This window comes from Tyto alba, unplaced genomic scaffold (genome assembly GCF_018691265.1).
Source record: "Tyto alba isolate M040663 unplaced genomic scaffold, T.alba_DEE_v4.0 Super-Scaffold_33, whole genome shotgun sequence".
NCBI classification, from domain to species: domain Eukaryota; kingdom Metazoa; phylum Chordata; class Aves; order Strigiformes; family Tytonidae; genus Tyto; species Tyto alba.
Window position 1 is genome coordinate 12,522,568 of NW_024881308.1, and position 27,634 is coordinate 12,550,201.

A 27,634-nucleotide genomic window follows, 5' to 3' on the forward strand; every position below is an offset into this window, starting at 1 on the left:
TCTGCACTTGCCTTGTAATCATGCTTTCAGAACTGTAGAATGTATAGTAAGATCCTCCGCGTCTATATCTAAAAGACAGCATAGCACGTGGCTGGCATGGTGGTGTTTTCCTTGACACTGTCTTTACAAAAGTTGCATTAATCTTTCATTTGGTAACTGAAATTCCCACCACTCTCGGAACATCTGCGCCTGCCTTGTTATTTAAGCAGCACTCTTTTTTTTTTTTTTTGGTGCTATTCTTCATTCTTAATTGGTGAATATGCTTTTAGTTTCATTTTTGTTGTTGGCTTTGAATTAATTATAGAAAGGAGAAAGTCAAAAAGCATTTACAATGTGAGAACTCAGTAAAATGAGATTTTCAAGGAGTGATCTGTAAGCTGAAAGTGAGAGCATTACCTTTTAAAGGGTAAAAAAAAGGAAACACACTGTTGGTAGTGTAAAGTCTCTGGGATACTGTGCTGGAAAATGTTAGTTTTCAAAATAAAAAAAATAAAAAATAGTTGGTATAAATATTCAGATAATGAAAGTGTTCTGTAAAAACAGTTAAATGAAGATTAAAAGGTCACTTAAATACTTCAGCTAGGGTTTTTTTTAGTAATTACATGGCTAACTTGATTTACCTCAAAGTAGTAATTTTATGCTGTGTATAGCAAGAAATTAATAATGTAAAAATTTTGTTACAGTGCATTACAATTAAGTTACAATTTACAGACTCAATACTAGTAATACCTTTAGGATGCTAATTCCTGGTTATACCAAATGTTTGATCATGCATTTCATTTGATTGCACTATTTAGCATTGAAAATAACTATTGTCAAATCTTGTATTACAGGGAGAAGAAAATGAAAATTCAGGATATTAAAAACAATATTAAAGAAGCGATAGAGGTAAACTTACAGTCTATTGGTTTTGATTATTGAAAGCTAACTATTCAGACACTCTCTGCAGTATTTTATTTTTATTTCTTTGCAGACAATAGTGACAGCAATGGGCAATTTGGCACCTCCAGTTGAACTAGCCAATCCAGAGAACCAGTTTCGAATCGACTACATCTTAAATTTAGCTAACCAGATAGACTTTGATTTCCCACCGGTAAGTAAATAATTCAAATAGGCTGCAGTCCTGCTTTTTTGCAAATGATTATATTTCACTTCACTGTAGTAAATATTTACAAAAAACAATGAGCTACTCTTTGGGAATTACTACAGTAGGTGTCTTTGGTCAGTGCTAATCAAATAAAAGTGTATAGCAACACTGTTAGAAAGTTCAAGCTGATCCTTTATGAACACAGAGACCCTTCTCTGCTTTCTTGCCATCTACTGAAACAATCAGCTACAGAGGTAAGAAGGACAGTGCTGGCAGCAAAATTTGAATATTGTTGGGAATTGCCCTGCCCCGAAAGAGTGAAGATATACACAGCAGTCTGTTGATGATTAGCTGGAATTTCGTGATACTGTGTTTCTCTCTTTTGGAAGAATACTAGAGTTTTCTTGCTGATTCAGACATGTTCTCTGACAGTTGTGTGAGACAGACTTTCTTCAAAGGCTTCACACACTACGTCCTTGCCCCAACCCTCCTGATCCTAGTTAATCATTCAAAGTGCCAGCAGTCCCCGAGTAAATGCAGAAAGTACAGTTATTTGGTTGATGGTATAACTTTGTGCCCACTCACTGTGATTAATTTCTACTGTATCTCAACCACACTAGTAGCAGAAGTCCTTGATAATACAGTTTGCAAACACTGAACTCCTAAACACTGAGAATATATTTTTATTAATGAACATGAATTACCTTATTCTTGCAGTAAACAGGAGTGTTTCAAAGCTTGAATTCCCTCTCTGTGCACTGTTCCAGAGGACTAAGGGTAGGAATTATGATCATGTATCAAAATCATGATCGATTTACGCCAAAATCTTGTATCCAGCAGTAGTTAGTCCCAGATGGTTGAAAGGAAAGTGCAAGTGCAAATAATAGTAAGATGCAGAATAGTTTGCACCACAGCAAGGTTTTCATAACTGATTTGTAAACATTATTGAACAATCTAGCCTGTGAAACCAGTGAGGGTTACCTTTTGTAACTGTTGCCACTTCTGGGAATTTGTCTGCTTTGATCAGCTTTTATTTAAACAAACAAAACAAGGCAACCAAAAAAAAAAAAAAAAACAGAAAAACAAACAAAAAACCCAAAACCAAACAAAACAAACAAACAAACAAACAAAAAAGGAACAGCCGAAACTGCATACTTTGTGTACAAGGAAGGAGTCATGTCTGTTAAGAGTTAATTGGAAATACTGCCATTGGCCATTGTAATTTCTAAATCTAGTAGTTTTTAAAGTTCAGCAGGCACAGACAGGTTGATGGAGAGGGGGCATAGGGGCATATATGATTCTTCTATAACACATAAAATGTAATATTAGTCATTTTATCTTAAAGAATTTGAAATAAATGAGATCTGGAGGTTTTTAACTTGACACCTCTAATTCTGACACTTGTCAGTATTATTCATAGGAATATTTGGTCCCTTCATGGATCATCTCCTGCTAGGAGGACAAAAACATTCATGCTTTGAAGACAGTTTTAGGAGAGTATTTGAAAGAAAAGATAGTGGCTCCTTACTCCACCCTCTTTGCTCTTGAACTGGCTGCATGCCCTCAGCTCTCCTACTGCCCATTGTTTTGTGATAGTTCAGATTGTGATCTGTAACAATGCTGTAACAAGTTCCTGTGACCTACCTAGTACTGAAATACTTTATTTGCCTTGCCTCTTCTATCTTGGAGGAGTTTTTTTAAAATTCAATTGGAACATAATGATTTTTCTTAATTTTTTTTTTTTCTTTCCCCTGAAAGCAAGGCGTAATTCTGTAGTGGTAAGTGAGTAAGCCAAGTGTGTATGTATTACATTAACTGTTTTTTTTTTTTTTTTATATGAAAATTAATATTCAGTATGTGTTATCTCTGGTAGGACACATGGTAGCAAGCCCTTGATGTCTAAAGCAAAAGAAATATACTTACCAGGTCCATAAATAATTTCAAGTTCAGTGAAGAGACTTTGATGTGTTGAATGACACACAGCTTCAGGGATAACAGTTCTCCAATAAAACTAGTTTTTTTTCTTTGAGCAAAGGTATTGTGTTAAATTTTTAAGCCCTGAGTCTACAGAGGTTTAGGGATGTGCGTAACTTTTGACTAGTGGTTTGCTTCATTGACATGATTAAGTATTTTATATGTAAATGTTTATAGGGCTGAGGTTTTAAACTGTATATGCATTAGCCACTAATTTTGGAAGAGTATTGTTGGCTCCTTCTGCCCTCAGTGATTATATAAGCAAATATGTATCTGATTTCTGAGTGTGTCTGAATGTAGGTTATAGTCCTTTGGTACCTGAAAAACTGAAACTGTGATTTAATTGCGTATTTTAAATCAAGTAAAGATCTGGAATGTCCCTAGATGCCAACTCTCAGTATCAGAAATGTAGGATCCTTGGGTACGCCTATAAAGATAATTTTGACTTTGTTATAAATTAAAAGTACTTTGAAGAAAAAATAGTTTTCTGTAAGTGTAAAGGATAGCATTATGCTAGTTATACTTTAAGGAAATCTTGATTATCTACTTTCTCCTCCAGTACTCTGGTGGGACAATTTCATAAACCAGCAGCTAAACCTTTTCCTATACAGAGTATTAATGCAGAAGAAGGGAGGGGAATTTTTAGCAATGTTAGCAGTATGTAATGCTGTCTATTTTGAGTTGTAGAACTTGCTTTCTGTCTCTTCCATTGCCTTCATGGGGAATCATATTACAGCTGTTAGGAAGACATACTTTCCTCAGTATAGTATTTGATAATGCTCTTCTCTGCCATAGGAAGAACACAAAGGTAGGGAGAGAGAACACTCTTGTACCAAGGAGATGTTCTTTGAGTACTTAGCGTCATACTCTTTTAAAATACAAGGCCTTTTGGCTTCCCTTAAATGCCCATTCATCTTTTTCCTAAACTTTAATTTAGCAAGCTCTCCAGAAGGCAATGCACAGACATACAGAGTTTAGCACTAGGATTGTGTAATTTCTTTTCCATCTACAGGGAATCTTTAGAACATAAGAGATGTCATCCTTCTTCTGTAGATGAAGGAGTAGTTTAAATGAAGTTTAAAGTACACAACAAAATCTGTGTTCATAATTACCTGTTGTACAGGTGGAGTTAGAATACAAGTTTCCTAACAGCAAAGTTCAGTGTAATGTGAAAAGTAGGAGAAAGTAAAGGAAGAATGTAGGAGCTTTACAGTGGGATGATAGTATAGAAGTCTAGCTCTACATAACTAAAATTCAAAGAGCAACTTTTGTCTTCTGATATTCTAATTCTTTTCTTAGTTTGTGTCTCCATCTGTTTGCTTTGCAGTTTTTGACTTACAGGAAATGTGTATCATTTGTGTAGAACATACTGTTTTGAATTAAGAAAAAAACAACTCAAGTTAAAAATAATGGTACAGTTCAATGTTAGGTTAAACATTCACGTTAAAACTGAATATTTAGTTTGTTGGAGATGTATTAATTCAGCACACTTCATATTAAGCAACAGATACGAGATTTCTTGGATACAAATAGTAGCATATGGTGAAAGGAACTCTGTCCAGGTAGTCATGCTGGTGATTGAAAGTATTGCAATATTTATTAGATCAAATACGTAGTTCCTTCTGTAGTCCTTCCGTGTTGTTTCACCATACGGTATATACCACTGGCAAGAACTCAGAAGAGTTTTACTCTTACAGTGGATGGTCCAATTTGTCTTGTCTTCAGCATGTTTTCAACAGTTTCTAAAATGCAAATGACAGAAAGAAACCCAAAACTTTGTGACTGAAGTGAATTGATAAAGGCTAGGAACATAGCCATGTTGAAAACCTACAGAGAATGCTAATTAGTAATATTATAGGCAAAACAACTTAGTACTAAGTTCATGTTTTTATGTGAAGTATTTTCTGCCTTAGCTCATTGTGGACTTCTTCAGTAGCTTGAGGACATAGTATCTCCATGGATAATGGAGGGCTGTTCTGATTTGATTTTGCAAAATACTTTGCTGCTTCTAGGGGTAAAATCTATCCTTATTATTAGGCAGCTTGTTGCACAGCCTTTTCTTAGAGAAGAGCAGAATGGAAATAACAGAAGTCTAATCAGGTCCATGTAATTTATTGTTAATATGAATAGCACTGATAAATATTGTGTGTAGTATTCTGTTTACATCACTGGGAAACATATTCTTGCTAAAATGACAAGACATTAAATGACTAAGTCTTGTAAAAAAGTCTAGCCCTGATAGTTTGAATGAACATTGAGAAGAACAGAGAACATGCTTTCCACAGAGAAGTACTGAAAACAGAACTCTATTTTTTCTAAAACACTACAGTACCAGTTTTTTATGAAAGTTTATCATTTAAGGAGGACCATTATTATTGCCTTTATTCAAGTTGGGGTGTTTTTCTTGTGATTAAATTGTCACTGGCTACCGTGATGACTTTAAGCAAAGGAAGAGAAAGTTGAAGTAAGAAAACCTCCAAGTTCATCTAACTGAACTCACTGAGCTAGCTGAAACATTTCATTTTAATAATCAAGCTGATTGTGAATGTGCATTAGTTAAAGCCTTGGAAATGAGGTAGTAATCTATGTGTTGATGTATTGGTACAGATCTGAAGGTATACATGTAATTACTGCTGCTGGGTTTGTGTTTTAAGATTATATCATGATAATATTTTTTTAAAAGAAGAAATTTATAAGTGACTTAGAAATTATAAAACAAGCTGTGGTCATCGTTGGGACTCTAATGAAACGAGTAGAACAGTTGGTTTGCTTGAGCAGTGAATTTGAGAGCTTGATTGAGTTTGTGATAGAATTGCTTTTTTATTTATGTTGTGTTAGCTGATCTTTGTAGGAGTAAATTTTACTCTTTAATTTTCCATGTAACCAGATTAATACATGCTTTACAGGATCAATGTGGTGTGAAAGAACAAATACCTCACAAATCAAAATTTAAGGCTGTTTTTACAACTATTCCATCAGTTAAAATGTAAAATAAAAACAAATTATGCTCATAGTTGAGTCTTCTAAATGGCATTTCTTTCACTATTGTCCTTTGATGCATTTAGCTCAACACAATTGTATGTGTATGTTTTCAGTGTCAACAATCAGCCTCCTAAGTATTTTCAATAATTCCGTTTCAAATATAAAGTGATGTTGGGTTATTTGTGTTGTAGAGGTGATATTTTTATTCCTGTTCCTCATGCCAAACAGTGGTTAGGATATTTTCTTCATCCCTAGTACCAACTCAAATACTGGCCTTTTTCTCATCTCTTTCTTTTTGCTCATACTTTTAGAAGAGGAAAGGAAATGCTTTCATTCTATGAACATTTCTCTTTCCATGATCAACCACTTTGAACCAAGCTGCCAAATGAAACCTATTTATTTTAAGTCACAGTCCCTTTATAATTCTCTGGTTTTAATGAAATATTCAAAATAGAAAAGTATTTACAACTGCCTATTTTTAATTGATCTTGACTCAGCTGAGGAAGATGTCTCTTGAAAATGCCGTAACAACTTCAGAAAGATTGTAATCAAAAATTAGTAGAATCAGCATATTAGCTGTTGAAATGCAGAGTAACTGGGGAATCACTCCAGCCTGTGGCTCTCCAGATCTAGAAAAACACATGTTTAGAAGAGATGTGATCATTTTTAGGGTGTTGGTGAAATTATCTGCAGGTTTTTTGGTCCTGGTTTATTTTTTATTACCCTGCTCTGTTGTAGTTATTTTGAATCTCCCATTTCCAGTGCTGCTGAATAGTTTTATTATGGTTTCTGAGTTGTGTCCTTGAGGCTGAACTTTACCACATGCTGACTTCAACCTCAAAGCCAGTTTAATATACCCTGTGCCCACAGCCATCCTTCCACACCATGATGTGCCACCCTCACTTGCGCCAAAAAAACCTCCATTGGGTCCCCTGCATAAATCAGACTATTGAACCAATCCAGGTTAAAAATAACCCTGGTAGCCCTTACTCCTTCTCTCTTCTATTTTGAGGAGGTTATTTTTAACAGGGATCAGTTTTGAGGGCTGGTTTATGACATTGCCCATGGGCAGTGTGGTACAAGTGAGGTGGTGCAAATTGTGTAATATGTTAATGTGCTACTGGGTCAGAGGTGGGGGTAGGAGTCCTTAAAATGGTTTTGACACCAAAATCTTCAAGAAAGTAACAAGAGAATATAGTCTCAGTAAGAAAAGACATGAACTGGGTTCTCTCTGCTGCCACAAGTGTTCCTTAATTATGTAGGCAACAGAACAAAATTATCTGTCCCTGTAGATAATCACCCTGATGTGTATAGCGATAGATACATTATTATTCCTGTCTAAATACATCATGGCAGAAGAGGAGAGCTGTTCTGGTTTGACAGCATCACTAGCTTTATAAAGTAATGACAAACATACTCTAATTAGGGACACTTCCCATGAGGCTATCTCAGATGGCACAGATTTTGGGGTGTGGAAATAGGCAAAACTTTCTCTGATGGGTATACCCGTGGGAAGCTAGGGAAGGTGGGAGACAGAGCCTGGTTTCTTGGGTGTCTGGATAATACTGTATGCAATTTGGGTAGCAATCACAGCGAGAAAAGTTGGGGTTTTTGCTTTTTTTTGTCCAGACTCTGATTTTGAGTAAGTCATCTTAACGTCTTATTATACCTTTTTTTTTTATGTTCTATATATCTTGTTATCTGTAAAATAGTGGCAATATATGTATCCTGGAGATGCATCTTGAGGTGCAAAGCTGGTAGAAAATGGGGATATGTGAAGTATTTACAACAACAGAATGTTAATGTTGTTACCAGACAGGAATGGGGAGTATTACACACAGTATCAGTAGAGTAATATGGTACTAGATCTTCCGAAATAATCTTTACTTTCTCTTTTTTAAATCTCCATTATCTTATCTACACTGAGCAGCTCCATCTAAATGGACTTCTAGATAATCCAATTGAATTTACCTGATCAGAATTTAACAGGACTTGAACAAAGCTGGTTTTCCTATTCTTTAATAGCAGAAATAAATTATTGAATGCAGATTAATTAAAGAATTATTTGGAGCCTTCTTTTAGTATAGGGACTTTGAGGTAGGCAGCCACTTGACTTCATTTCTGTTTCTCATAATTAAAACATGTATAACTGGTAATGATTTGCAAATGAATCTCCGGAAATCTCTGGGGTTTGTCCACATGAATAGATGCCTGCTATGAATGTTTTGTTCTTACGAATGAGTAGTAATATCTATCAAATTCTGACATTGCTAACCTATTTGTTGGAAGTGATTTTTTTTGTTTGGTTTTTTTTTTTTTGTTTGTTTGTTTTTAAAATTTCAGCTTTAGTCTGCAGTACCTTAAGGTTTAGTTAGGCTGTGAATTATCTCATTGCATCCTACTAAGAAATACGATGTTGACACAAAACTTTTTTCATGAATAATTGAAATGAAAATATATTGAGTAAAGCATAGAGTAGTTATCTGATTTACTTGGTGACTAGACATTGTTTTAATAAGTAAAAGCAAATACTATTACAAAACTTAGTCTTTAAGTTCCCAAGCAAATTCCTGGTGGCCATCTTTTATTGACAGTAGTTCTCATAGTATTTGTTACCTGGAATGACAAGTTTTCAAGTTTTCAGATGTGCAGGAATTCCCCAGTGGCCACTGTGGCTGTGCTGGGAGCAGCTGCTTGCAGTGCATGGTGGAGGGGCTCTCACACCCCAGGATGTTGTCGTGGTTTAGGCCTGGTTGTCAGCCAACCACAGTGCAGCAGCTCTCTCTCCCTTCCCCTCTGGCAATGAGAAGGGACAGAGAGCCAGGCTTGGGGTTCGAGATAGGACTGGGATGAGGAAAAATTCCCCTTTATGATCATGAGCAAAAGGCAGACTCGTTAGGGGAAGGAAAAAAAAAAAGAACATATATTTATTACAGACACTAACAACACATAACAAAGTAGGACAGTGAGAAGCATTGCCACATCTTGAGAACACCTTCCCCCCACCCCTCCCTTCTTCCCGGGCTCAGCTCTGCTCCCGATATCTCTACATCCTCCCCCAGTGGCGCAGGGGCAGGGAATGGGGGGTGCAGTCAGTGCTGCCACTTTCTTCATCTTTGGTGAGGGGAGTGTCCGGAACTTGTTCCTCCTGCTCCATCGTGGTCCCCCTCTCACAGGAGACAGTCCTCCACAAACTTTTTCCGACAGGAATTCTTCCCATGGGCCGCAGCGTTCCCCACACTGCTCCGTCATGGGTCACTAACTTCCTCCAACTGGATTCCCTCCCATGGCTGCAGCCCTTCCCAAGCTGCTCTGGCGTGGGACTCCCCCGCATGCTGCAATCCTCCCAGCGCTGAATTACAGCAGCGGGGCTACCTTTTCCCCTGAGACCCCGGCCTTCTTCAGGCACAGCACCTTGATCAGGCAAGCAGAAGCCACAGGCCGTAAATCAACGTCTGCTCCACTGTAGATCTTCATGGGTGGCGGGGGGGCTGCCCTGCTATCTCACCACAGGATACAGGGGGGTCTCTGCTCCGGCACACCTCCCCCCTCCTTTCTTCCTCCATTCCTCCACTGACCTTGGTGTTCACGCAGCTGCAGCAACTCCTCCTCACAAGTCCCACTGCCCGTCACCACGTCCCTCCTTAAATACGTTATCGCAGAGGTGCAGCTGATTGGCTCAATTTCCCAAACAGAAGTGGAGCTGACTTGGAGCTGGGGGAGCTTCGAGAAGCTTCTCACAGGGGGCTGCCCCGATAGCCCCCTCCCCTGCCACCAAAAATATCCACCACTCACTCAACCCAGGACAGATGTGCGCTGGGACTCAGGGGTGGCTGGGTCCAGTAGCAGCTGGTGGGTGAATTCAATACCATGCATTTTCCTGGTTCTGTTTCTCTTAGTCCATGAAACAATAAGGTCTTTGGGATTTCTGTGGGAACATACATAATTTATGCAATTCCTTTTTTATTTACAGAGACGAACTTGATTTTTTTTTAAAAAAAGTAATTCTTTAGTAAAATGTATAATTAGAAATGGTGTGTGCATATACAGTAAATAAATTTTAATATGGGAAGTTCTTCCTTTTTACACCTAAGTGTAAGGCTATTTAAGTAAAAAATATTTGGGCTGTATGTTTTGAGTGCTAAAGTTTTCCAGAAATCAAAGCACTGACTGGGAACCCGGGCTTTTTTGAAGTGAAGAAATCATTTGTAGTGTCCTATAGAAAAAATTAATTGCTGTAGTCAATTTAGTTTGATATACCATTCAGTAATTTGACATTAAAAATAGGTCAGTTTCATATTAAAACTGACAAAAAGAAAAAATATCCTTGAAAAATACAAACTCATTGCTTCCACAAAGCAGAATGCTGTGGTGACTGGAAACAATTCACCAGCTGCATAAAAAAAAGTTTATTTTTAAAAATCATATTTTGGTAAGCCTTTAATTTTGCTATACTTAATGCATCCAGCTAGAACTACTTATTAAATAAAGTTAATATGATGTTTTTCTTCATTTATATGGAACTTTGGTCTCCATCTAAAACAAAGGCCATGAACAACAAGAAAATGTAGCAAATAAGAAAGTGTCACTGCCTGTCTGGTTGTCGTAGTTTTTAACCCCAGCCGGCAATAAGCCCCGGGCAGCAGTTTGCTGGCTTCCCCCCTCTGGGATGAGGGAGAGAATCCGAAGAGTAAAAGTGAGAAAACTCATGGGTTGAGATAAAGAGAGCTTAATAGGTAAAGCAAGCACTACACGCACCAGCAAAGCAAAACAAGGAATTCATTCACCCCTTCTCATGGGCAGGCAGGTTCAGCCATCCCTGGGACAGCCGGGCTCCATCACAAGTAACGGTGAATTGGGAAGACAAATGCCACCACTCCGAACATCCCCCCTTTCCTTCTCCCCCCAGCTCTATACGCTGAGCATGATGCCATACGCTAGGGAATATCCCGGGGTCAGTTGGGGTCAGCTGTCCTGGCTGTGCCCCCTCCCAGCTCCTTGTGCCCCCCCAGCCACTCGCTGGTGGAGGGGTGAGGAGCAGAAAAGGCCTTGGCTCTGTGGAAGGGCTGCTCAGCAATAAGGAGAACATCCCTGTATTATCAACACTGTTTTCAACACAAATCCAAAACATAGCTGGTACTAGCTACTGTGAAGAAAATTAACTCTATCCCAGCCAAAAAAAGCACAGTGGTGATGAAATAAGTAAAAATCATTTTAAAACATAGTAAGTTATAAAATTGCTTACATTCATTTATACAATGTTCATCCATTTAGCAAAAGTAACACATGCAAACTGCATGTATCAAGGAATCAGCATACTTAACAGATAATGATTAATGAGCATGAAGCTTTGAGAAATACCAGTTTAAATATTATGCGTAGTAGGTTTGATTTTGATAATTTACGTCAGCAGTTCGTATTTTAATTTAATATATAATTTGGTTTATTCTGCTATCTAGTAGTGAAGGTTGCGAATTTTTGTTGATTCCTCTGTTTGTCTCTTTTTTCCTCAGATATGGGTTAAGTCCTCTAGTTTTCACATTGTTTTAGAGTTTCTTTTCTTCGCAAGTTGTAATTTGTAGGAAAAAACCTGAGAATCCATTTTTGTGAAGCAACTAGAAAGATACCAACTAGGGGCATCTCTGTAGGAGGAATTACATAAATTGTTAAGCCTATATTCACTAAAATTGCATACATATTTAAGCCAGTCTTTCAGAAGAACAGTAATATTACAGTACCTTGACTTTAAATATAGCCTAAACAACGAGCACATGTATTTAAAAAAGGGGAGGAAAAAAAAAGAAAAAAGGCCAGTCTCCCTTTTGACTTCTGTGAACAGAAATGAGATGAAACATAAGAGCTAAGCAGCTTTACTAATTAGCATTGCTTTTCTATGTGGTGATTAGTCTCTTGATTTGTTTGCTGCAGTACTTCTTGCTACACCTCATTCGATTCTTAAATGTGGCAGCATCTGCAGGAACAACTCTTGTCCCACCTTCTGGTAATCCAGATTTTATTGTCAATAACAGCAATTTCTAACTGCAGTGAAAGTGGGGATGCTAGTACTTCTTATGCTTCAGTTTGTTACATGCAATAAAATAAAACATATTCTGTGCATGAAGTGAAGATATTTTGGGCTAGAAAATTGAAGGGATGTGCCGTTTGAATTCTGCAGTGCTTTCACTGAAGTATTGACGTAGTTCTGTTGAAATCCCATAAAGTATTTCCTTAACTAGAGAATCTATAATCTAGGACATTAGACAATGATATTATCTTCACATCTTTTCTATAGTGCAGTCATTTTTATAGTACAAAAAACTCTATACTTTGCTTTATTAATTTATTAGCATTTGAAGTAAATGCAAATGGTTTATTCTGCACTTGTATTTTTAACCAGTAAATTGCCACCATACCATATTTATAGGTTCATAAATTCACATTTAGAAATTCATTTGAAGAAATTGTGACTTCATTTCTGTTTATATATCTTCTTTGTTTTCCTCAGAGCAGTCTTCAAGAACAGATTAATTCAATTTACGTTGAAATAGAAGAGCTGTTAGCTGAATTAAACAGGAAATAGGCATAAATATGACATAGAAATTCTTAAGCATTTTCTGGTTTTAATCACAGTAAGAGACTATCACAAAATATTGGTGTATACATAGATAAAATAAAATTTTACCTGTGAGCCTCCCTGGTATTAAAATGGCTTGAGAAGAGTTTCTGTGAGAGGCTATATGAAGACTAAGCAACATGTAAATGTGCTGATTGCCTTGTGGATGTGCTTTGTGGGCATACAACAAAAAGTGCCTTTGGGTATAAAAATTCTGTAGCGTACAAAGACTTGGAAATGACATGGTAAACATGCTTCTAAAAAAGCAATTAGTTCACTATTTTAATTTAATTTACATCACGTCAAATGAATAAAGAATGAACTTGGATGAGCATGGAAGTAGCTAAAAAGAAAAAAGTGGAAAATGCTGTGATCTATTTTGCATTTTGATTCTGTGGAATACTCTTTGCTCTTTTTACACATATCCCTAAGTGCTAGAGTTAAGTTGTTTTTCATTATTCCAGAACCAAGTGCAACATATTTTAGTATGGCTAAGTTGTGCAAGGTTACCTTTTTGCATGCATCCATCTGTGACTCCCCAACAGGGAGACTTTTACGTGGAACAGAGCAACGGAGTGTGCTGTTAGTTTATGAAGTTATGATGGAATTTAAAAAGCATGTCAGGTCCCACATCTTGAGAGAGATCCACAAGCATGGGCCTTTTCCCCTGTCAAACTCAAATAGAAGTTGGCAAGAGCTCATGTGGGAATGAAGGTGTGTGGATGAACAGGTATTTGCTTGTGTGTTTGCTGTGTGCGTGACTGAGTTTTGATACTGCCACAGACCTGCTGTGCCTGTAGCTGACTGGAGCTGCTAAGGGTGTTGTGTTTTCTAAATGCAAGCATCTCTTCTGGTAGAGTCCTGCTGTGCAGAGGAGCAGCAGGTTGTCAGTTTTTTCAGCTTGCCTTTGGAGAATACATGACATTTCTTCAGTGTTCCAGTAAAATTTAAAATTTCTTAAGCTCCCAGGAAACTGGGTAGCTTTTTACTCTTAACCCTACCCGCCCCCTCCCCCCCCCAGTAAATAAACAGAACTTTTAATTAATCTATTATAAGTGTATGTAAGCTTGATTTCTTCATGTAGACTGGATTATGTCTGTGAACACTTTTATGAATACAGAAGCTGCTTCTTCAGAAAGACAGCAAGATGATTAGTGATCTATTCTTGGGATTTGTCTGAATTCAGAATGAGCAGGAACTGTTTTATCTTTTACCCTTTTCTGTTGGTAGAAGTTCCGGGCAAAAATAGGCTTTTTGTTTCCAACCTGGAAGGGGGCAGCAAAGTTGCAGTATGGTCCTGGGTTCAACCCATTATTTGAAAAGGTGACTGTTCTTAGCACTGCATAAAGTAATAAGGTCATTTGATTTGACTACTTGTTTTAAGTTTATTATATATTCATTATACAAAAAGCAACTAAATGATGTAGTATGAAAGACATTTTCCAAACCCTAATTTAAGGCTCAAAGGAAATTTCTCAGAGTTTTATTAAACCTTCCTTCATAGCCTGAGGTCTGCAAAAATAGCTGATGGTTGAAATGTCTCTATTACCACTCTCTATTGCCCCAAGAGAGAGCTGAAATAGTATAGAAGACTTTGTTGTGAGCCTTTTATACTATCAGTAAGTTCACTAATGAATTGCCTTCTTTTCGTTTATGAGTATACTCTGAAGAAGCAGAGGAACATTGATTACTCTGTTTAAAATTGCAGAGGAATTTTGACTAAACGCGGAGTAGGGTCCACATCTGCCAACTTCCATCTTAGCGCTCTGACCAAAAGTGAGTTCTTCCTCCCTAATGAGTGTGATGTGCTTTAAATAGGAGTTGTGTGAAAGGATTAAATCTGAGCAGTGTTCTAGTATCAACAGATTGAGCTTCCATGATGATTAAACTTCTTGTGAAAGTAGAAATGAAAGAGAAATAGTGTCATATTATGCTAGTGAGGCCTTTCAACCAAAGGCACTTTGTAGATTGTGGGTATGGAGCTCTGTGTTGGCACTTTTCTCAAACGCTGTGGTGTTTTGAAACTCTTAACAAAAGGGGAAAATGAAAGTTTAAACTTCACAGGAGCTGCTTAAATAAAATTCCCTTCCCATTGTCCATTCCTTGCAGCCACGTCCAGTTTAATTTGTGCTACTAGAAAAGTGAAGATCCCGTAAGCAGAAAGCCAAAACATTTCAGCATCACTCTTCTTTTCTAAGCATGAAAAACTATTGATAATGAGACTGAATCCTTGCTGAAAATGTTTCTGACTCAGTTATGGGAAGTGCTGAGTACGCTGGCCTCTCCCAAAGTTTTGTACGCAGCTCTGGACACATGCCAGTAACTGGAGAATATCTTCAACTATTTGTAGGTATGCGTTTCCTTTGTGATATCATCGGCATATTTTCCCTTAAATAGCAAGCAATAATTAACACTTGTTCACACCATTAGGAATGCAGATGTTTCCCTATTCAAGTAAGTGGCTGATTAAACTGTCTGATTTGACAAATTTAACACATTCTAGTATCCCTTCCCAAACACAGGGAGAATGAGAAGATGCCATCAGTTTCTTTCTCTGTGTGACCCTACAGTCCATAGGAATCACTTGATTTCAGATATGAGCACTGAAAAATAAATCAACTTGTCATGTATTTACCTATCCTGGAAGGAGAAAATAAACTTGTGCAGTTTGTCTTGAAATGCAGCGTGCTGCTCTGCCATTCTGTGACCTTGTCTTGTTCTAATGTGGTTCGTTAGTAGAATGCAGCAAACTGCCTGACTGTTGTGGAAGTAAAGTTCATGTGCCCCATCTTGCAGAGTTTGTAAAGGAGTTTGAAACCAATGGTCAGTGCTATTTTTAAAAGCTGAACACACCAGGAAGCAAATCTCCTCCAAGATACAATTTTACAGTTAGAAGCTGGTTTGGTTTGACCTTTAATCATTAGGTTTGTAAGTGGATGACCTACTTAGAACTCTTATTATGAAATGTGCAGCTCCATGGGACCAGTGAACTTTGCCCAGGAATTGAATCCCAGTTTTAACCACAACATTGTGTAATGGTTGTACACACCTTTTAGTATGTAATGGTTTTTTTCAATGGCACTGACTTTTGCTGGAATTAGCAAATAAGCTGTTCTAATGACAGATCTACATTATATTATATTTTGCAAAGAAAAGGTAATGTTGCGTGTCCATGCTAAGGTTCCTGTGGACATGGTGTCATAGTGACAAGAACTGTGCCAATGTTTGTCCCTGCCAACATCCTAATGTCTATAAAACATTGCTTCATAAACATTTTTTTTAAAGTCTCTTGAGTATTTATATATCTGGAGGGAACAAAACCTTGTAGACAGTGTGTCCAGTTTTTCTCTTTCATGTTCTACTAATATTTCATCATTTTAGACTGCCTCTTAAAAGCTGATCTTGGTTCCTTTATTTTTTCCCAGGCCTGGAGTTTGTCTCTTGAGGATTATTTTTTTTTTAACAACCAAAATGCTCAACCTCCGAGTTCTTGAAGACTTTCTCTGGTTTGACTTTTAATAAAACCATTGTTTACCTGCTGCTGTTTATTCAATTTGCTGAGATTTTCTAATACAAGTAGTTTAACTCAATTAGACTCTGCATTGCCCCTTTTCTAATCGAGAATTGTGTCAGTAAGATCCTTCTGAAACAAAGTAGTTTTCCAAGCATCCCTTTTACATGATGATTTCTGCTGATGGGTTTTTTCCTCTAGAGGTCTGCATAGATTCCTGTAAGTGAATACAAGCGATTTAGAAATGTTGCCTGTTGACTCACTTATTGGGAAACTTTAAGCAGGTGGAGAAAGTGTCATCTAATAAATAAAGTATAAATATTGAAATACATTTATTTTCACATCAATATGACTTTTTAAGTATAGTGGTGTTATGGTATGGTGATAGCTGAGGCTTCCTCACCATCGGCAAGTTATGGTCCTTAATAGTTCAGTTGTCTGAGTAAGGCCAAGGGAAGGTTTACCCAGACAGTGGATTTTCTCAAGAGTTCCTCACAGTTTCACAGAAGCATAGCCTGTTAGTTAGGGATTGTGGCCTGAATTCAAACTATACCCCTGCCCGGCCTGAACACAGTCAAAGTCAAGCCCTATTTGGTCTGTTCAGATTTGTGTTATGTTGGCATCATTTTCCCTCAGTGTTCTATACAAGGATTTCTCCCTCTTTATGTTAGTGCTTTGAAAAGTATAAAGTCTGCTCTGGTCATAAATAAATGCTACAATCATGACATATTTCTTAGGAAGAATTCACTTCTCACCTTCCTTCGTGATGCCATGCTGTCATCACTTATGTTGACTTTTGTTGCTTTACACAGCTTCAGCTACAGTTTAAACAGGATCTTGGGTGTGTATTGTGTAGCTGCAGCATTTTTTTTTCATGGAAAATGACATAACTTGAATATTTTTTTTCAGTTTTAAGTATGCATTGGGCAGGAATGGATAGTATGACCATACTTTGCAAATACTATGGATTGTTTGGGACCTAGCATTTAAATCCTGTTTATTGTGGAATGTAATCTCAAACCAAACCGATATTTAGTATTATTTGTTTATTTTAGCTGTTTTGTTAGGAGTTCCATTTTATAGTGCGAGAGAAACCTGTGTTGATGCTGCTTTAGAGCCTGTTATATTAGAATGTGCCAGCAAATGAATCAGTGTTATGGAAACAAGAACCAGACATGTAAGGACTAGTTTTCTGGCTATTTCTTTTCAGGAAATTTGCCTTCTACTTTTGGTTAATTTGTTTCCTAACTCATTGTTTTTAGAAATCTCATACAAGTTAGACCTATTTAACTCAAAAAAAAAAAAAAAGAAAAACAAACCAAAACAAAACAAAAACAAAACTGCACCAAATCCTGTTGCTAACTTGATTTTTCTAGTGGCCTCTGAAGCCCCTGTTTTACCTAAATACATAACAAATCTTGTGGTTTTACTTGCCTTCCCTGAGAGTAGCCCCAGGCTTCATTCTATGACTCAAATGGGATGCTAAGGATTTCTTATGTTATTCTTTTTCTTAAATATTATTTCAGAATTGTGGTTAGTGTAGGTGTATTGGGGAGGAGGGAGAATCTGTTTTGTTGCAACTAGCTACTATGTCTTAACTCCAAAATCAGTCACTAGTATAAGTAGGCTTCTAATAAAGCAAGAGTGAAACTCTGTGAGCCTGGTGCCAACTTTTCTTTGGTGAACGCCTTCCTAGTTTACAGATGTGTAAGCTGGACCAACATTAGTCCCAAAATCTGTGAAGGTATATTTGATATGGCCTAAAGTCAAAAGGTTGTTTATTAATAAAAGGCCTTCATATTTGGCTATCACTAGTCATGTAGTTCAATTTTAAAAAACCAAACGAAAACAACAAAAAAAGACTATAAGAAACACAAAAAAAAACACCCCCAAAAACACACTGTGTCTTAGTATAGTAATCTATTACTCATTACTTGTAGATCCTGATTTTGAAATACCAATAAAAAGTTCAAAGAATGTGGACTCTAAATTCTTTTTCCATCCCACATGGACAGTTAATAACCATATTGAAAAGATTGCGTAAGTATTGCTGGTTATAGTTCAGATTAGCAGGACAGCCATAAAGGCTGTATTATTTTACTGCTAATTTGGCCCAACAAGGCACAAACATTTATTGTTATCCCATTACTGTAATTCACATATTTTTCTAGAAGTTAAGAACTGCCCTTAAAATAAAGAGAGGACTCTTATGAGCAGTATGTAGCTGTTCCATTAAACTAAATCCTAGGCTTTTTATTATCAGCATTTGTGCTAGGTCCAGGAACTGGATTTACTTTTCATCCCATTTTAAGAGTCTGATTGCAGAAAGTAATCCAAATGTTTCTCCGCAAGGTATGATGGAGTTCATAAGTTTTTTGAAATAATTGTTTTATACCGGTTCTCTACCAGAATGTCACAGTTGTAGTGAGAAACTGTAGCGAGGAAGGACTTTTTTGTCTCATTTTTGTGACAGTTTTACTATGCTATGACGTTCTTTCATTAAGGCACTGTCTCTTTTTACTTTAAATACACATTTGTAGGTGATGAAGAATCTTTATGTTTTATTGCACTTTCTGTAAACTTATCTTTGCCTAGTTATTTGTTTACTTACTCTAATGCAGGATGAAGCGGGTATTTTGGAGTATATTTGGAGATAATTGGCTTGGCAGATGCTGACCCCAGTTTGAAGTAGATGTCTATTTTAGAACCATAGCTCTGCCAAATAGTTCAATTAACTGTCTGAAGTTTGGTGCAAGTTATCATATTTAGATGAGAAATTTAAACAGTGTGCGTCCACTTGAATCAGCTGCTGTTTCAGCAAAAACATCTTGTACAATTGATGATTTAATTTTTCAATTTCCTAGCTTTGTAGTAATAAGTTGAGTGAATCATAAGATGTTCTGTATTAGACTACTGTTACTTTTAAAAATAAATCTAAAAAGCCACTGTAAAATGGGTTTGGTTCAAATATAGTGAGATTCCAGATAATTCCCCCCTTTCTCCTTTACTTTGTCTTCCTACTCCTTTTTGCTTGGGAAAGATAGTTTCCTCACTATGCTGGAAATACATCACTGATACAGCTGAGGGTAATTGACAGTCCCCCAAATCCGAAACCTTCGAAATGAAAGCATCCAATGAACATAATTCCAGCTAGTGGGAGAAAGAAAAGAGAGGACTTGGAATTAAGATTTTCATTCGTCTTTTACTTCCTTTATCAGCAAATGGTCTTACAATCTTCAAATACTAAAAATCAAGTAAAATCTTCTTATCTACTTAGGAAAGAAATTTAACTGGTCTTTTTGTTTATAAAGGCAGGGAAAAAACTGAAAAGATACGTCTAATACTATATATAAACTTTATAATCTCTTTAAAAGAAATTAGAACAAACATGTTCCATAGAGTTTTATAGATGTGTAGTGTACATTTACTATCATTTGTGTGTATGTGCAGCTAGTGAATATTCAGTAGTGATAGAAGCAAGATCAAATTTACATCTGATAGGCTGTTTCCATCATTGGTATTCACAATTGTATGATCACACAATCACATATGCATCTTATAGCTGCCAAAAAAGAGGATGGTTTGAAATCTGCATCACTAAATTTACTTTAAGATGCCATTATGCATCTTTAAGATGGCATCTACTCTTCTGGTACAGTTCAGGTGTTAGTTAACATTCTGGTAGGAAAGTGAATTTTTTAAAAAAGATACTTTCAAGTGAAAACTTGGAAGTTGCATTTAGATGTTATCCCTTTCTTTGTACTACACTGATAGTAAAAGAATGCGAGAGGCTGTTGTCCTAAGCGAGGGAGCGATTCCAAAGCTAAGTTAATGGAGGAACCTTGAAGCAGTAAAATAGCTATTTAAAATAATACATTCTTTTTCTTCTAAAAACTTTCTGTTGTCAAGAAAAGTAGTGGGAGGAGAAATAGAATATATACAACAACTATTTTAAAGATTGTGTGCCGTCCTGGATGCAGAAAAGCTGATTTGAAATAAGTTACGTGAGCCTCTTAAAATCAGAATAAAAGTATTTAGTCCAAACCACTTTAAAAGCTCTGAAAGATAGCCAAGAAAAGTCCATGGTCATTCAGAAAAGTAGTGCCGACAGTGGTGTAGTATTTAATTCACTATGCTGCTGCTGTTCTTACTGGATCTATTCAAAGTTCTTAGACTGATAGCTAAAAATACAATTGCATATTGCTCATGTCCCTGTTGGAGCCAAAGTGCATCTTTTTTTTTTTTTTTTTTTTTTTTGGCATATAAAAGGACTTCAGGTTGTCTGTTATACTTGTGTTACAGGTTCAACAAAACTGAAGCATTGCATTTTTGGCTGTCTGCTTTGTCTCTTGATTTTCAAGCTTTATGGTTGACACAATCAAAATATGATCTAGCTTTGTATCACTGTATTTCTTCTGTAGTTCAATATCCTTCCACACTCTAAAAGAATAAATTCTGCAGATACTTTGAGTTAAGCAATACAGAGTTTAAGATACAAATGTCTATATAGTCCCCAAAGATTCTCACTAACTTGGAGAGTAAAGTAAAACCTATTCTTCATTTGCTGATTTTATGTAAGAATTACCGAGTACTGTGTCATTAAAGAAAAAAACAGTGGTAACAATATCTTACCACTTGATGATTTTCTTCATATATAATCCATTTTGCTAATACCATTTTTACTCTTTCAGGAGTTTTATGAACATACAAAAACACTCTGGCAAGACGAAGGTGTGAAAGCCTGCTATGAGAGATCCAATGAATATCAACTGATTGATTGCGCGCAGTAGTAAGTATTGTTTCTATTCTGCTGTATATTGACTGCGATATAAAATTTTTTTTATTGTATGTTAATGACAGTGATTTGGATGGTCCTGATGCTTACTTTTTCTTACCGTGGAAAACGATTGTGTGCTACATGATGAATTTTTGGTAATCAGCTATTCAGAGAAGTGGGAAAAGCTGATGCTCAGTTAGACAATAATACCTATACTGAAAATTTTGCAGGTGATTTCGAATGGTCTTAATACAGACTGACACCTTAATGCAGTGGATAATTGTACTATCTCAAAGACCAAATTTCCTGCTTCTTCTACTTAGACAAGTTCCTTTCCAAATGATGGCTTCAGATAATGCAGCAAGTTTTAGTAGGTTGGAAAGTACATTGGTGTGAAACATTCCCATGTTTGTAGCTTGTGTTTTTAATGCAGTTTATTTATCTAAAAACAAAGAGATGGCAGCAACAACCATGGGCAGCAGTCTGTGATCAGTCACCAAGACTTCTGCTTGTGTGCCTTCATGTACATATCTGAGAATGATTCATACTCTTCTGCTATTTATACCACTGTGATAATTAGTATCGTCATGAGACACTGCTGCATGTTTGCAGTTCCTTTTCACATATAGCAATATAATATGGTTCAGATTTTTTTTTATGGCAGATGTTTGTGATAATTGTGACCACTCCTGGTATTTTTGTGCTGTATAGTCAAGAAATGCAGGACTTAAATTTGGAATATTAATGGTTAAAACTGTTCTTCGTTAGTTTATGCTCTCTCTGCTTCTTTTGGAGAAGCTGAAATAAGGTTTAATGGTCAAGGAAATTCTTATTTCACGTGATGATGGACAACTGCATGTCTTAAAGAAGATTTGATGAAATAAAATTTGTAAGGCTCCTTCTTTTTGTTTGTTTTGTTTAGGTAGACTTAAAGGTAAATCAACAATTAGCTCTGAAAAGAGACCAGGGAGATAATTTTACTATGACTTGAACAGCTCCAGGTCTTTATGAACCTCTTTGAAGTTTTGCCATTGTTTCTAGTGTGAATTTGTTTGATGTGTAGCAATGTCTTTTTGCATTAGGTGACTAATGTTTGATCATTTGGCGTGGATCTTTTTGCAACTTCATTGCTACAAAATAATAAAATACTACAAGATTTTAATTTTCTGTCAACTCTCCAGTAAATTTTGTCTTTCTAGTGTAAAGCTGATAGAAATGGGAAAGAACTAGTTTTGTTTCTGATAGTGTTTGATTATCTGTTTCTGGTTAGTGTTTGTTAATAGTCAACTTCTGTGATAGGAAGAAGCAGATATTATTAAGCACTAAGGGGGTTTTGTGTTGCCTTTTTTCAGAAGAGGAACAAGTTTTGTTCTGCCTGGAATGCACAGAAGAAAGCTAAAATTTTTATCATCCCTGATTGCTGGACACTGACTTTTTTGTGGGTCAGCAAGGGGGATGGCCTTCATGATGGTTTTACCATCCTGCTCCATCTAGTGGAACGCTTAATTCTACATCATGGGCTGTTGAGCCAAAAATAAATCTTATATATTGCTGACAAATTACAGATTTTTTTTTTCTAAGATACTATTGCTGTTTCCTTCTAAAAATATTTCATAATTCTAATATTTATTGAATTTGATAGTGAAGTATATGACATTTTCTTGCAGAAGCTTTCTAATTGTTAATTTTGGTAGTTCTTGTCCTTTCTGGCATTTCTGATCGTGCAATGGCATTGTTTTTAATAACAATATGCAAAGTAAGAGTTTTTTAAAAGCAAAATGTTTGTTTGGAGGTTAACATCACTTTGAAATTCTGAACTTGTTTTTATTATATTAAATTTTCAACGGACCTGACAAAAATTACCTCCTGTAAAATCTGACATGATTGATACCTTGGAATTAACCTAGTGAGCATGCTGTTTAAAAAAAAAAAAAAAAAAAAGTAGCAAAGGCAGAATATAGCTGAGATTTATCAGGTGAAGTCTATTTTAATTTGAATGTGCAAGCTACTGTCATTAGAGCAGAGAGAAAGTTGAACAAATTGTGTTGGAGTTGTCAGTTCTTTTAGAGAGACTTGGAGAAAAGTCTTGGGTTCTAAACACTTTCTGCTTTTGAAGTCCCTGTTTAAAACAAGAAGGGCATACTTAAAATGGAAGGCGGAAAAGTGGCTTTTTTCTTTGAAGATCAATCCAGCTTCCAAAAATCCCTTCTTGATTTAAAAGTTGATAAATTCTTAAATATTAATGGTTTCTTTGTTCAGTGAATCACTTTAAAATTCTAACAATGTTTCTTGTTCACAAAAATTAACTTTTTATAGTTGTTTGTAAAATTTTAATTTTTTTTTAAACTGTCATTTTCTGAAGTGAGAGTTGCTTAGTGTAAAGTTTGTCTTGATATGGTCTCATTTAACATTCTGAATTTTTTAAAAAAGAATTTTTTTCACTCTTGGAAGTGACATGATTATACGTAAGAAGATTTGCAAGGAGATTCTGCCAAATGTTTAAAAATCAATTTTGTCTGTCTTTTATTAGGGAACAGTGAGGACTGTATATCTTACAGGGCTTTGGCTTTCAGAAATGTTAATACCAAAATGAAATTAATTTCTGTTTCTGCCAAACCTGCCCAAAATGCATGCAGAGCTCCTTCAGGGGTGCTGAAGCATTCGAGGGCTGCTCTGTGCCGCCTGTCGTCAGGGTCTTGTCCTCTGCTCGTGTGCAGCCCCCGGCAGCCTGCCTGCTGTCTTCTGGGAACTGGCACAAGTCCTTTCCCTCCTCTTACTTCCAGCTTTGGTTAATGGTTTGATGGTGGCAGCGAGGTACTGGGAAGGCCATGAGGACCTCCCTAGTTCTCTTCTGTTCCAACATTGCCACTTTTACAATTCTGCTTTTCATGGACAAAAACTGGTTCTCCTTGTAGCTTAGCTACAGAAGGTCTTTTCAGAGTCAAGGACTGTATGGTGTAGCTGCAGGATGCTGGAATATCTTGAAAGGAAAGATGTTGGGGAGTTGGAGGCTTAAACTCTTGCAGAGAGAAGGGAAAGAGCTGATGAGTCAGGAGCTCTCCTAGGTGAGCAAAGGGGTGAGAGGAAAGCCACTTTTTGCTCCTTGTCCTTTCTCAGGTACGTGGGAACAAATAAAATTCTCATCCTAATGTGTTGTATCTGCCTAACTCGAATGTACGTGTTCAGAGTCTGGAAATGGTATTTTTCACTTGCTCCTGAGCAGTAACTTTAAATACCACAGTACTTCCTGCTGACTTGCTACAATTTTTCAGTGTTTCCCCATAAGAAGTTCACAATAATATGCACTATTATCATTGCTCCACCAAGTTTCTGGTTGCATTGGCTCAGGAAAGACAACTTTACCAAAAGCCACAGGTACTGTCCTGGCTTTCCATTTAACTGCAGTTGTGATCTTTGGAGGAGCGAAGCTGGGAGGTCTGGCCAGTAACCTCATCTGCTGGATAGCGCTTCTGGTATCCCGCCCTTTATCCTTGAGCTCACCGGCTAAATGAAAATGTCACTTCAGAGGAACCCTGTTCATTTTGAAAGAGTAGCTGCCTCTGCTCATCATGAGCTTTACTGTACTTCCTGCCGAGGCATATTTTACAGTCTTGCGAGGCAGAGAAAGGAAAGGAGGCTGTTTTCCTTTTCTCAACTGGCCTAAGGAGTTAGTTTCAATTCTGCTTTTAGAACAGCATGGTCTGTGAGGTTGTCCCCAGTTTCACTCTGAGAGGAACGTATTTTAGCTGCGAGGAGGGAGCATTATCAATGAGGAAACCAAATTTCACTGCTCTTGCATCTTGTGGGGATGTATACTGAAGAGAATGAATGTTTGTACTGAAGCTGCCATGTGATACTGCTCATGGCTAATAATACACAGAAGAATGCAGAAGTGTCTAGAATATAGAAAACCCCAAATGGTGATAAATAAATTATTTACCATCCTTCATATTTCTTTCCTTGAAGGCACAGGATTTCATTTTATTTAGAATATATTACTTAAGAATATAGGAGCCATTTCCACTGTGATGTGCCAAGACTTGTTTGTCAAATATATGCCTTCTGTCAAATATAAACAAACATGATCTCTTTGAAGTGCTGTTGTTGCTAATACTTCTACCTTGATTTTCACTTGAGGAGCTCTGTTCTTAAAGCTTCACAAATACACAGCAGTCAGAGTAAGTAGGATCTCTCCCATACAAATGCACTGTTTGTGGCATGAGGGCATGAAAGATGCCAGCACCATCCTGTAAGGTCTGAGTCAACGTCTGTGGATGTCCTGAAGAAAGTTACTTTAATGTCAGTAGCCGCTGGATTAGCTGTGTAGCAAAGCTTGGGTACATAAGCCTCCTAGTGCATTTTCTAGACTTGCTAATACTGGGCTGCGTCCACAGATGCTTGAGTTTTTGCTTTAGTTAGCCTTGGCTTAGTTAGGCTCCTTGGCCGCCAATTTGATTTTGTGCTTCATTTTACACTACGCTTTCTCTGTGTATCTCCTGTCTGGAGCTTCCTGGTTTTGACTGGGGTGGAAAAGGAAATAATGTGAGAGACAGTCTTTGCAACTCATTTCACACCCTCCGATATCAGGAAGGACTGGAAGTAGCATGAGGGAGCCCATTCTCACGCTATTTCCTGCCGCCAGCCGTGCCGGCTTTTCTCCTGCCGCCTGCCATTTCAGGGAAGGAGAAAGCACGGGGAGGTGGCTGCTCTAGGTGCAGAGTCGCATTTCTTGAACTTCAGCACCAGCAGAGCCACTCCGATAGCCTGACACTGTGCCAGGCTGTTCCAGAAGAGTTTTATGAGAAGTATTTTTTAAGATGTTTGTTTTTAAAATACTTATCAAAGAAAGGAGGGGAGGGCAGCTATTAGCCAACTGCTGTGCAGGGCTGCTAAAGGATCAGCAGATGTGGACACACTGTTTTTTTAATTTCTAATTTGGTATGGGTTATAAATTTTTTATATTAAGATTTATGGTGTGTTTTATTTCTGGAATTGCTGACTTGTAGAGAGCAGTTAAGACCCCTGATCTGAGCACTTAATGATTTTCTTCCATGTTGATTTCACTTCATGACAAAGTTCCCTTCATGGAACATATAGTAAAGTGTGTTTGCTGAAAGTCTCACCTTTTTAAATGGTGGCTGATTTATCAGTGGTACTGCTGTTAGTCTAGTTTTTTACTTATTACTTTTTTTTTTTTTTCTTGTTTTACTTTATACTTGATGCGATTTTGGCAGAGTAGTTGCTCTTCTCTTCTCCAGCTCTGAAAGCCATGTCTGTATACTCACATTCAACAGGACAGGAATTTCCCTGGCCTATATTCCTGGCATACATGAGCTTCTTACGGACATTAACAATTACCTTGTTAAACATTCCTGTGAGGAAGAATAATATTCATGTCCCCTTTTGCTGATCTAAAACTGATGAACTCGCCTACTGCTGTGTGAATTCTTTGGCAAGCCAACTTTGGCAAGCCAAAGAATAGACCCAGATCATCTAATTTCTAATCCTTAGTCTTGATTATAAAACTCACCTTACTTTATTCCAGAGCATTTAGAGATAACTGAATTAGGGTCTTCTCCCTATTCTTCTTCAGTTTGAGGGAATAGCGGATCATGTTTTAAACAAGGTTTAATTCCAATTTAAGAAATACAGCCCAGGTCATATTTTCTCTGCAGTCCTGTGGGGTATTAGGTGCAGAAATAGATTGCTGTAGATGATGGAAAGCACAGTAACTCCTGTCTTTGCATGACTTTAGTGAAGTCACCACCGACAAAATGAGCCCAAGTATGTAAGCAGCTGAATTATACCTGACTGCTCCGTATGTCTGCCCTTTCTTGCTGACTGTCAATAGCAGGGATGTGCCTGCTGGCAAGTGCTGTAAAAACCAGATTACCTAAATTTAGCCAATAAATGGATTATGAATCCAACGCATGTTCCCACCGTTGTCACAGCTAATCATAAATTCATAATTTCAGCTCACTCAACCCCAGATAAACTTATCTGTCTTCACAATAAATCACATCCCAGTATGAAGCAAGATAAAACAAAAGGGTGTCCTCGAATAGCTTGACTGAGTCTTTCAGATTGGGAGCACTGACTGATAATTGAATATATTAAAGGTGATGAGCCATTATGGCAGAAAGACCATTACCAGTCCAAAATGTGAATAATTTAAGGAGTCACACCTCAGGCTTTTGAGGACTGTGCAGTGCCCACTGCATCATTCTGAATTACTGTGAAAAGATTTAACTGTTTGCTCCAGGAATCCGATTTCTGCCTTCACTTTCACTCAGTCTGCCACTTGTAAACCCCCCCACACCCATTGCCTTCATTCATTTGCTGCTTTTATTTCTCCTTTGTTCCACACATCTGTTAATGTGTCAGTTCCTTTCTGGCCTTTGGCTGCAAATACAACTTCCTTTCTGTGTCTAGTTGTAAATATTAGAGATTTACCTTTAGCTGGAGGCAGGGCAGACCTAATCTGAAGAGCATGAAAAAGCTGCGTTGGAACAACTTCTCCAATTTTTTGATGCAGTTCTGCATTCAAATATTCACGTTGTCTATTAGTTTAAGTGTCACTTGCTAGTGCCTGCAAAGAGTTAAGGATAAACCCTGGTACAGGTGTTCATGGATGCCTAATTTGGGGAAATGGACCTTCATTTCTCAATGTGTTACATTCACTTTCACATG

The 27,634-nt window shown here is 37.1% G+C and overlaps 1 protein-coding gene across 2 annotated transcripts in view; it reads left to right on the forward strand.

Annotated features, from left to right (window-relative positions):
* The window catches only part of GNAS (GNAS complex locus), a 161,595-nt gene that overhangs the window by 99,484 nt on the left and 34,477 nt on the right, over window positions 1–27,634 (forward strand). The window contains exons 3-5 of one of the 2 annotated variants that reach the window (XM_042800992.1): window positions 834–888; window positions 974–1,093; window positions 20,859–20,956. In XM_042800992.1, coding sequence (XP_042656926.1) covers window positions 834–888; window positions 974–1,093; window positions 20,859–20,956 — 273 coding nt within the window. The remainder of the gene's footprint in view (window positions 1–833; window positions 889–973; window positions 1,094–20,858; window positions 20,957–27,634) is intronic. The other variant, XM_042800993.1, reaches the window with a different exon arrangement.